The sequence below is a fragment of the Lissotriton helveticus genome, chromosome 1_1, assembly GCF_964261635.1.
Source record: "Lissotriton helveticus chromosome 1_1, aLisHel1.1, whole genome shotgun sequence".
In the NCBI taxonomy this organism is placed as follows: domain Eukaryota; kingdom Metazoa; phylum Chordata; class Amphibia; order Caudata; family Salamandridae; genus Lissotriton; species Lissotriton helveticus.
The window spans coordinates 686,574,247-686,586,854 of NC_136057.1; the positions used below are offsets into that span (position 1 = coordinate 686,574,247).

At 37.8% G+C, this 12,608-nt stretch overlaps 1 protein-coding gene across 1 annotated transcript in view; it reads left to right on the forward strand.

Annotated features, from left to right (window-relative positions):
* SLC6A15 (solute carrier family 6 member 15) overlaps nt 1-12,608 on the forward strand; it is a 316,654-nt gene that overhangs the window by 178,939 nt on the left and 125,107 nt on the right. Inside the window, exon 6 of the mRNA XM_078674224.1 lies at nt 3,147-3,257. Within this exon, the coding sequence (XP_078530350.1) occupies nt 3,147-3,257 (111 nt within the window). The remainder of the gene's footprint in view (nt 1-3,146; nt 3,258-12,608) is intronic.

Genomic DNA, 12,608 nt, shown 5'->3' on the forward strand with positions numbered 1-12,608 from the left:
CAGCGTACATGAAAGTGAAAAACAGAAGCAATAAAGTACAGTGAGAGTCACGAGGATATTGGGTACCAAGAGTAACAAAGTCATTGTCCGGAAGCATAGAGGTGGCGGTTGAGAAGGAATTCTTGTAGTTGCCTCTTGAAGATCGTAAAAGAGGGATTCGTCCTGATGTGAGTAGGGAGAGAGTTCCAGATTTTTGGGGCATTCCCAGAGAAAGAGCAGGAGAGGGCTTTTTGTTTATGTCTTTTTGGGGGGAGTAAGAGGAGTGAGTTGGAGCTTCTGAGGTTTCTTGTTTGTCCAGCTTTTGTGAGTTTGGCAGCGAGGTAATCCGGTTTGCCTGTGTGCAAGGCTTTATGGGTGAGGCAGGCCGTTTTGTGCTTCGATGGGTAGCCATTTTAGGGCCTGTAGAGTAGGGGTGATGTGGTCAAATTTCCTGGAACCTGAGACCATTCTTGCTGCGGCGTTGAGGGTGGCTCTCAAGGGGGCTGTGTGTGTTCTAGCTGACCCGGTTAGAGTGGCATTACCATAGTCCAGTCTGGAAAGAACTAGAGATTGGGTTGCAGTTTTTAGGTCCTTGGGGGGTAAGAAGGGTTTGATTTATTTAGTTGAGGAGTTTTAGGTTGTAGAGGGAGCCTTTTGCAGTGGATTTGATGTGGGAACTCATGTTGAGGCTTGGGTCTAGAGAGATCCCTAGTGATTTGACTGAGTTTGCTGTAGTGAGTTTGCAGTTTAGAGTGGTAAGGTGGTTTAGCCATTCTTGGATCTGAGCGGGTTGCTCGTGATTTGAGAAGACAAGGATTTCGGTTTCTTCTTGGTTGAGTTTGAGGTGGTTGAGAGTAAGCCAATTTTCTACTTTAGAGAGAGTGGAGTTTAGGCGGAGGATATCATTGATGGAAGAGACTTCGAGGTACAACTGGGTGTCGTCAGCATAGAGATGATAGTCAATGCTTGTTTGTTTTAGAATGGCGGTGAGTGGTTTCATGTCAATGCTGAAGAGTTTGGGAGAGAGAGGACTGAGCCTTGAGGAGCACCTTGAGTTGAGGGAGAGGTGTTGGACATTGAGTTTTTGATTTTTATGAGTTGTGAGCGGTTATGTGGAAGTGAGGAGAACCATTTTAGGACATTGCCATCAGCTCCTACGCGTTTTTGAAGGGCGAGTAGGTTGTGATCAACCTTGTCAAAAGCAGCTGATAGGTCGAGGAGGACAAGTAGGCAGCATTTGTTGTAGTCAAGGGTGTTGTGAATGTCGTTTGTAATGCTCAGTATAGCGGTTTCTGTGCTGCATCCTTTTCTGAACCCAGATTGGTGAGAGTCGAGAAGGTTATTAGATTCCAGGTGATGGTTCAATTGGGAGAGAACACATTTCTCCAGGATTTTGGCTAGGAAAGGGAGGTTAGTGATGGGCCTAAGCTTTTTGAGGTCATTAGGGTCGGCCTCAGCTTTTTTTAGGAGGGGGTGACTTGGCCTAGTTTGAGGCAGTCGGGCATCAATCCGTTGTTTAGAGAGCTGTTGATAATCTTTGTCCACAGTGGGGTTAGAGTGAGGTTGAGGTTCTTGGCTAGGGAGGCGGGTAAAGGGTCTGCGAAATGGTTGGAGGGTTTGGAGTTAGCAATCACATTAGAAATGTCCTCTTCGGAGAGAGGGATGAAGTCTTTCCATTGCTTGGGGATATGGGCGGCAAGGGTGAGGGGTGAGTTTGAGGGTCGATGGAGGAGTGGTCTCGGCTTCAGTGATCGTGTTGTGGGTTGGGGATGGGAGAGGTTTCATAAGGGGTGTGGATTTACTGTGTTGAGATTGAGGTTGGCGGTCTAGGGAGAGCTCAATTTTGGAGATTTTATCATCGAAGAATTTAGCCAGGTTGTTACACTGCAGTTTGGAGGCAGGGGGGTTAGCCTTGGTGGGCTTGGAGGTCTGTCTCTGGATGATGTTGAAAAGTTCTTTGGGGCGGTTTTTGGCTTTGTCTAGTGCGTTCCGGAAGAAGGAGGCTTTCTCCTTGATTATGTGTTTTTTGTAGTTGTTGCGTTCTTTTCTGAGTTGGGACATGTTGATTGTGGATGGGTTCCCTCTCCAGAGTCTCTCAGCGGCTCTTACTTTTCTTCGTTTGGAGTTAAGGTCGTTATTGAACCAGGCTCGGGAGGGGATGTCTCTAACTCTTTTGAGTTTTAGGGGGGCTGGTTGGTCAAGGGCACTTGTCATTGTTTCATTGTACAGAGAGGTGAGCTCGACCGTGTTGAGGTTGTCTGAGCAGGTTGGGAGCAGCAATGTTATTGTTTCTTGAAGGGCAGGGAGGGGGATGTCTTTGAGATTTCTGGACCATTGGTGGGTGATTTGAGACTTGATTGAAGGAGCTACTGTTTGGTTGATACTGAAAAGGATGATGTGGTGATCTGACCAGTCGATTGGGAGAATGTTATTTATGGTTATAGTTTTGCTTCTGGCTATGATAGCATCTAGGGTAGAGCCCTTGTTGTGGGTTTGCCACTTGCAGTGTTGGGTGAGCTTGTTTGTGAGAAGGAGTTCACTTAGGGACTGTATAACAGTGTCATTATCATTGTTCCAGGGGAGGTTGAAGTCACCTAGGAAGATGTTGTCAGAGTTTGCTAGGGAGCACTGAGTAAGTAGGTCTGAGATTTGGTCACTGATTGCCGGAGAGTTTCCTGGGGGGTGGTAGATGAGATGGCATTTGTTGTTTGGGCGTGTAATGATGGTGTTAAGGTATTCGAAGGTTGAGAAGGTGTGAGTTTTTATCTTTCTGTTTCTTAAATGTAGGTATCAAATTGGTTTAGCTGAAACCAGAGCACACAGTATGTTACAGTGGCAAAAGAAGGAAATTAAGAAAAATCAGTAGGGAAATTGAATATTTCATTGTACATCTGTTGTCAAACTCCCAGATTTCAGGTGAACTCAAAGCATAATTTAAATAAAAGCTAATCAGCCCAAGTGCCAATGTGCCACACATTTTGTACCATTCTTTCATTGTTAGGCTGATATTGTATATGAATTTTGTTAGATGCCTTGCTCATGCTGTTTTGAAAATAATTAAACATTCTGTTGAACAACATTGTTGTCCTGTTTGAAGTTACTTTTTTAAAGAAAATAATGAGCATAAACATTGTCTTAATTCCTTTTCTCTCTATTTTTTTTACCAGATCATGTATTTCAGTTCACTCTTCCCATACGTAGTGCTGATATGCTTTCTAGTGAGAGGACTACTTTTAAATGGTGCAGTTGATGGCATTCGGCACATGTTCACCCCTAAGGTATGGCACCTAATTATCAGTGCATTAAGTGTTCACCAAGCACCAATGATTAATCAATGCAGCTGTTATCAACACTTTGCTTTTTTCAACTTTTATCTTTGCTCTTATAATATTATAAAGAATTTCTATCTAAAAGTACTTCACAAACACCTATAGCATGTTCTATTATTCTTGGAAGGAAACCTAGCTGAGTAAGGGGCTCAGTTAGATACTATTTTGTTTCCAGATCATGTACTTTAGTTCCCCCTTCCCATATTTAGAGCTGATAGGCTTTCTAGTGAGAGGACTTCTTTTAAAAGGTGTAAAGGATGACATTCAGCACATGTTCACCCCTAAGGTATGACACTCAATTACCAGTGGATTCAGTATTCATCAGGCACCAATGATGAATGGCTGCAGATGCGCCCATGCATTCCCTTTTTCAACTTTTATCTTTGTTATTATAATATTATGAAGAATTGCTATCTAAAAGTACTTCACAAACACTATTAGCATGTATTGCATTGGCAAAGAAGGCTTATTGGTCATAGTTAAAAAGACAACAAATCTCAACAAAGCTGAGGATGTTTCTGTACGGTTGTGCGACCCTCCTTATCCAACCCTACCCCAACCGTTTCATGTTACTTTCTCCTCTACAGACTATCACCTAGCAATCAGGCATTCACAGACTCATTGCTTTTTTACAATATAAATTTTACACTATACTCAAACTCACTGGCTCAGGCACACGCAACCTACAGCAACTCATTCCCATCCCCCACACATTACTGGACACACATTAGATATCACCTTCACTAACCCAGACATAGTCACATTCCAAACAAATACTCGAGTCACTTGGTCAGACTACCAGCTTGTTGCTGTCCAGCACAAGGCACCAAATATCACCCAAAATAAAATCATCTTGCCTTCAACTACATATCTTCCTTGGAACAAGCTACATTTAGAGGAACTAGAAAAATTACTTACCACAGAAACGGAACTGGTCGCGGGCAATTCTGTACAAACACTCTATGAATGACTTTTGAGAGATTGTGGCCACCTAATTCTTCTGAAAACATATACGCTTAACAAAAGAAAACATGGTCCTTGGATGAATTTAAATAAAAAAACTATAAAAAATCTAATTGCTAAACTTCAACGCAACTAGCTCAAAACAAACTATCCTAAAGACAAGATGTGCCAAAACAGACACAACAGAATATACAAGTTTACAAAAAAAAGATATAAACACCATAATATTTTAACCAAATCCACAATATAAAGTGTGCTTATGAAGAATTTTATAAAATACAGAATTTCATAAGCCAAAATGCACAGAAGCTACCTACCCCATTTCTCTAGAATTTTGTAACAGACTGGTAAATCATTACATAGCTAGGCCTGGGTGGAACTAGTAGAAATACACTCCTCAGAATCATGCGGAGTTAAATAAAAACTCCACGAGGTTCTATGGAATTCCACCAAGGGGCAGAAAAAGCAAAGCGCTGCTTGCCCTCCAATTTTAGCACGTTCAACAATGAAAAAACAGCGCGAATGGCACCATGCTATTTGTGAGTTGATTTTGCTGCTTCTCGCATAGAAAATGTACTCAGGAAGCAGCCTGCATTTGTAAAATCACAGAAGTCCTCCTACCGACTCGAAATAGCCTAAGGCGACGCCAAATCTCGCTTGCACTCACCACCTTACATTCTGAAGCCTAACGTTGTTCCCATTGTCATTGAATTACACGAATAGGAAAAACTTTCACCACACATTAGAAGAGTAACGCAAAGTTGCCAAAATTCTCCAATTTCACACGCAGAATTAAAATCCCAACCAGGCCGATTCAAAACTGAAGCAAACATGTTGGATTCTTGTTTGAGCAACAAAAAAAGAACAGCCCCAACCCATTTCCTACAAAAACTTCAGGGAAAGCCAAGTAAAGCCACTACACTCCTTCAAAGAAATATCACTAACTGATTTTTTGGGATGTTGTCAAAGTGATCAATCCAGCTGGCATTCTAATATAGCCTCATAGACCGCCGCAGCGGGCTATACCGACCATAAATGGCCCTCTCCAGCATCGGCTTGGGCCTTTAACAAGGGAGTGGGCCTTTAATGACCGATATAGACCAGCTGTGGAGGGCTATAAAACTATTAATACATTCTGCCCCTAGAGGGCATAATGTTCTAATTTGTAAAACAAAGGCCTCACGGAGCCCGAGGGGGTTGAAATCCCCTCGAGCTCCATGAGGCCTTTGTTCACAGCAACAGCTGTGAAAGGCAAACATTAGAATGTTGCTGCTCCATGCTTCAACCAGTCATTAGAAATCTGGAGCTACTCCATTGTCTTCAATAGAACGCTCAACATTCCATGGTCTAATAAACATTCTATTATCAACTTTTGCGGCTTTCCCAATCCGAACTTTCATCAACTATTCCTTAATAGGCGGAGTTTTCCCAGATGAATTAAAAAAGATGTACATATGCCCATTATTAAACATACAAACCTACTCTGGACAATCAAAATCCCAACAACTACAGACCCACAGTAAATGGACCATTCCTTGGCAAACTTATAGAAAGAGCAACGTTCGCCCAGATGTCACAATTCATTGAAGTAACCACCATACTTTCTGACTTCCAGACTGGATTCTCTCCAGGAAGACGGGCCAAATCTGCCCATATCTCTATCTGGAATGACCTTAAAAACAGGCTAAGCCAGAACAGGGTTGCTGCCCTACTTCTCTGGGACCTTTCAGCAACTTTTGACACAGTGGATCATGGCACACCAATCCAAAGACTTGAGGAAGCTAAACTAAAGGGTTTACGCTTGGATCACATCACACCTACACAATAGACCAAATATTATACATATTCCTCCTTTCTCTACTAAACAATTACACCATTAAAGCAGGAGTTCCTCGAGACCCAATTATCTCATCTATGCTTTACAACATTCATATGAAACCATTACCAAATCTTATCAATGGTTTTGACTTCACCTGCTGTAATTAATCTGATGAAACACAGATATTTCTGAAACTGAACACCCAAAGGACATTGGAACCGTATACATCTGCAATTACTTCAAAACTGTGGAGCAAACTCAAATTGAATGCCTCCAAAACCGAAATATTCATGTGTGGTGACTAGAAAATATATGACCCTGTCTTCATCTGGCCTGATGATCTAGGGCCACCACCAACAATATTTAAGGAAGTAAGAGACCTTGGAATTACCATAGATGCCAAGCTATTAATGAATGCACAAGTTAACAAGGTAGCCAAATCAAGATTTCTCACAATGAAAAAACACTGCAACACATCTTCAGAAACCTAGGATTTCCTCAAAAGGTTCAAGCTACTAGATCTCTTGTCCTATCAAAACTAGAATACACTAATGGTCTGCATCATGGCTCACCTTTGAAAACTATGAGAAAATGACAGGGAATTCAGAATGCTGAAATTAGACTACTCCTACATGTAAAGTCACAAGCGCACACCTCCCCTGCCTTGAGGGCCATTGCACTGGTTACCAGTTGCCAGAAGATACAAATTCAAGCTGCTTTGTACCACACACAAAGCGATACATGTGAAAAGATCTCTCTTCATCAGGAAGAAAATCAACAAATACATACAAAAAAGAAACCTATGCTCAAGAATGGCTCCCTGCCTCATCATTGCTACATACAGGATAACCATTGGTGGGACATGTTTCTCTGTTCAAGCAGTCAAACTATGGCATTCACTACTAACACACATAAGATCCGCTGACAAACATCTTGGCTTCGGAAAGTTAGACAAGAGTGGCTCTTCCCCACAGTACAACTATACTCCCAACACAACAGTGTACCACAACAGTATAATCCAATGTGACAAACTACGCTTCTCACAAAATAGCGATGAAGTTGTTGTTATGCACACGTCATTGTACATTAAACTATGCTTCCTTTTATAAGCAGATATGTTCACATAAAGAGAAAAATGTACATTACAACACAGGATACACATGTATACCAGACAATGTCATAATTGCTAATGCATAGAAGGGTTTATGCCTGCACTAAAACTTAAAGAAATGTCATTGAAAGAATATGCTTACTTTACCAACAGATACATGTGCACACCAGAAAAAAGAACTGCTTCTATGCACATGTTATATAGAGGGTTTTTTTCAGGCAATATGTGTCATGTGCATATGTGTTAGGATAAGTTAATTTCAATCTTTTGATATTGAAAAAAAGTACTAATTTCAACGTTATTTTTTCTCTCTCCGACTAATCCCAAGCCTTCTTACTACTATGAGCCCCAAAACATCCTTCTCAAACTTTCCTCTCCTTTTTTAAGCCATGTCACCGACTAACAGACACACATGACCACTACTCACAAATACAACTTTCAGATCCATTCCTGTCATTCAGCCCCTCCTCTAAACTCTAATAAACTCTCAAGAAATCAAGATCATATACCTAACGAATCTATGACAAAATATCGACTACAAAAATATCTACCTACCAAAATATTGCAACTAAAATATCGATGCCAATAAAATCGAGATCCTATCTCTAACAAGGTAAGTACAAAAATATCGAAAAAAATATATCGATGTCAAAAATATTGTTTTTTAGAAAATATCGTTTTATTTTAATAAAAAAACAATGTAATATTAACAAAATAATACTTATAAATGTAATAAACATAGTTAAAAATATAATACAATATTTAAAATTAATAAATAATGTAATAAAAATTCATAATAATAAAGATATAATACATAGTATATACTTCATTAATAATAACTCTAAAATCATTATTGTAATAACTTATAAATAAATGAAAATATAATAAATTACAAATAATGTTATATACATAAAATAATAATATAAATAACAATTAATAACAATGTAAAACTAATAAAAAACATTAAAAACATTTTGATAGCGTACGGGTAAAAATCACTATTCCCACTCCAGAGAGTGCAACAGTAGGGAAAGTGTTGGATAGCATAGGGGTAACAATTACTATTCCCACTCCAGAGAGTGCAACAGTAGGGAAAGTGTTGGATAGCGTAGGGGTAAAAATTACTATTCCCACTCCAGAGAGTGCAACAGTAGGGAAAGTGTTGGATAGCGTAGGGGTAAAAATTACTATTCCCACTCCACAGAGTGCAACAGTAGGGAAAGTGTTGGATAGCGTAGGGGTAAAAATTACTATTCCCACTCCAGAGATGCAACATTAGAGAAAGTGTTGGATAGCGTAGGGGTAAAAATTACTATTCCAACTCCAGAGAGTGCAACAGTAGGGAAAGTGTTGGATAGCGCAGGGGTAAAAATAACAAACTTATAAATAAATGTATTTTTTTAATAATAAAAATATTAACTATTAAATAAATATAAACCATTTACAAATACCAATACATAATTATTAAAAACATGATTAGCAAACTATTTTTAACCCACAAAATTAATAAAAAATACCATATAATAATATTTAATTACCAATTAATAATTAATTAACAAATATATAATTAACAAAACAATTAATTAAAGAACATTATTACTTAATTACATTTAAATTACTTCCCACCCTATTCCCCTATAAACCCACAACCCGCTACAGAACATAATTATCAATTAACCAATTAATTAAAATTAATTACCAATTAATTAAAAATAATTATCAATTAATTAAAATTATTTTATAATTCTTACTAATTAATAATTAATTTAAAATAATTAAATTACTTCCCACCCTATTCCCCTATAAACCCACAAAACCGCTACAGAACGTAATTCTCAATTAATCAATTAATTAAAATTAATTAACAATTAATTAAAAATAATTATCAATTAATTAAAATTATTTTATAATTCTTACTAATTAATAATTAATTTAACATAATTAAATTAATTCCCACCCTATTCCCCTATAAATCCACAACCCACTACAGTACTAAAACACAAAATGTAATTAAATTACATAAAAATAAATTAAAAACATAATAAATACATAATAATATACACAAAAATAATTTAAAAATTGATTAGTAACATCGAAATTATTAACATCGATATTACTGACATCGATATTTCAAACTTTGATATTACTAATATCGATATTAAATCTATCGATATTACTTACCTTCTATATTATGTCCCTTCGATATTTAAACTTCGATATTATTGTATATCGATATTTAAATATCGATATTTTGTCTGCATACCATACCGAACATAGCTAATGGACAAAGAAAAAAATATATACTAATCTACTAACTTCTAACCTCCAATCTTGGGTCAGGGATTAGTGTGCTACTCGCCACAAAGCAGTTCAGGGCCTTGTCAGGGGTAGTAAACGCTATATAAATACAATTTACAATTACAATATGGAACTGATAACTCCCCGGTTTCAGAGGATATTTTTCAACGATTTGTCCGTGTGATGTAATAATCTGATTACACAATAGCCTGTCCTACTATATGATAGCTGGAATAAAAAAGTCTCTGATATTGTATATGTCATGCAAGCATTTTAGGTCGGGGAAAGGTGCCTTTCAGCAGAAATGATAAATAGGAGGTGTTACACCATGCTAAGAATAGACAAATGCAGGACAGCATTACATGAAACATTATTTGCTTTGATGTTTGTGGATGGGAATGTTGTATTGTACTAAACCCTGTTTTGATTAAGTGTTTGACTTTACATTTCCAATGATTTTAAATTCTGTGTAAAGAAAGAAATGCAATTTTCAGAAAAAGAGATTGACGCTCACCACTTACTATGTGTTATTCGGCTGGTAAGTCAAGATATCCAACGGATGTCTGGTTGCAAGAGATAAGTGACATTCAAGCCTTGATATACTGCATCATATTGTTTGTATTCCTTTGAATGAATTGATAAGCACTGCAACATTTCACTATTGCTACACATTTAATGAAAGGGTCTAAGTGACAAACTGTATACTTGCACATGAATAATTTAAACTGCTTAGACGTTCCTCATTTTCATTGTGAATGCAGATGGCTATAGAAGAGGTTCTACACCATAATTCAACTGCTTGAATTTAAACACACTGCAATTATCAACACAAAGAGTACACAGATTATATAATACACAATTTAAATACATACATACATTCTATAACACTAGCAGATTTGCATGATGCAAAAACAAAAAACATAAGAAAGCTAAATTAATAATAATGAGCGTGTGCAAAAGAATGAGGCAATTCACAATAAAGTACAACAGTTGTCATTTCAGTTCCCGTATATATCTTGCAGGATGTTTGGGAACTGGTGCAAAACTATAAACCACAACACCCCTGCTTTACTATGATGGATATCGAATACATTGTATTGCTGTAAGAAATGTAGGATTTCCATTCTGAGTAACTCTGAAGTGCTTACTGCTCTAATGCTCGAGCTTCTTATGGTATCCCCAACATAGAGTGATTTAAAAAGGCATGTGGATACATATTATACAAAGCTGAAATGGCAGATGATTACCTAAAAAATCTTAAGCTCAGCAAGAAAGAGTTGTATGAATCTGTCTTTTGTTTTATACGTTTGGGAATTTCAGACCTTGAGGGTGAGGAACTTTTTGAATTAAACAGATTTGAGCTCATTCCAGACATTGTCAGAAAACAGGAGAAGCAGTAGTATTGCAGGAACTGCCTTTGATAGATTGTCAGGCACATCATGAGGTGGACTGTGTGTTTGCTATTTTAAAAAGTACTGGATTTCCAGATGTTCTTTGCTCAACACTGCCAAACATCGCCTGGGAATGAGAGTGTATCTGTCAGATACCTCAAGCAGGGAAAGCAGACACTCTGTTAGGCAGTTCACTTTGCATTGTATTGGGTATTAGTGAAGCATGCAACTCATCCCCATTGATGGACTATTATCCATACTGGTTCTGATCATGGACCTAAAATGAGTATAACCAGGTGTTGAATTCAGTCAAATAAAGAAGATGAGTCCTTGTTGTAATGTTCATGTAGTATATTTATTCTTGAGATTAGATAGAAGGTACAGCATTCAAGTAGGAATGTAATATGGTAAGAAACCCCAACGGGAGCAGATAACTTCCTGCTCAGCCTCCAGGTAAATGATAAATCCCTTGAACAGCAACAGGTAGAATCCTGGATGACATCACAGAGACATCACATAGACAAGCAGACACTAACACTGGGGAGGGACAAAGAAAGAGGAAGAGCACAAAGAGAGAGGAAGAGCAGGATATAACACACCTCCCTCCTTTAATTGAAAAAATGGATAAGATGAAACAGAAGATGACAGAAGCAGAAAGGCAGAAGTAAGAAGAACATATATGCACCAGAAATAAACACCCTCTTCAACAAGATGGAAAGAAGAGGTAATATCAAAGGGGCACAGGTACAAAGGTTGTACAAGCACCGTATGCTAACAAAAGAATGTAAGCTTAAATGAAATGAAAACTGAACATCTCAATACAAATGAGCAAAGGTACAGTATGGCTGAGTACCGTAGATAGAAAATGAAATATCAATTCCTCAAATTCGAATATTTTCGATTCCTCTAAAATAAAGCACAATAAAAATGAGCCCAACTCCTCAAAGTAAATACATGAACTCCTCTAAACATAGAGCACAGTAAAAGTGGTTCATGGCAAAACGGCTCTTCACAGAAAATGCACAACTTCTCTATCAATAGAATAAAACTGAGACCATGCAGCTCCTCACAGTAAGTAACAGAAAATCAGCAATAAAACTGAGCCCTCGGCTCCAGACAGTAAATAGATGAACTCCTCTAACCATAGAGCACTATAAGTGGTTCATCTGAAATTACAATAAAATTGAGCCCCTACGGCTTCTAATAGCAAGCACATGAACACCTCTAACAATAGAGAACTATAAAATGGTTCATAACAGATATAAACATCAAACTGGAGCATCACTCTAGCTCATCATCACTAAGAATGAAAACAAACTGGAGCACCTCAACATAGTTGAGCACATAAATGACCCCAATAAGCATAACGCCTACAAGTCATCACCAAATTGAAAGCAAATGAGTATCTCAACAAAGGTTGAGCACAAACGTGGCTCCAGTAAAGTAGGCAATAATAGAATAAATTATTTCAAAATGCATCACTTGCAAATCCACTCAGAAAAGAACATGTAACAGCATACATACATAACCTAGAAACAGAATTCTAAGCATTGAGCATATAAATCGATATTTAGCACACTACAGTACTTAGAAGCAATGCACTCAAGGGTAAATTACAGCGCAAACTACACATTGCATAAATTAGGAAATATGCAAAATTGTACACAACATCTTAAACATAACAAATCAAAATAATAAAAGTAGTCACCGTTGTCATT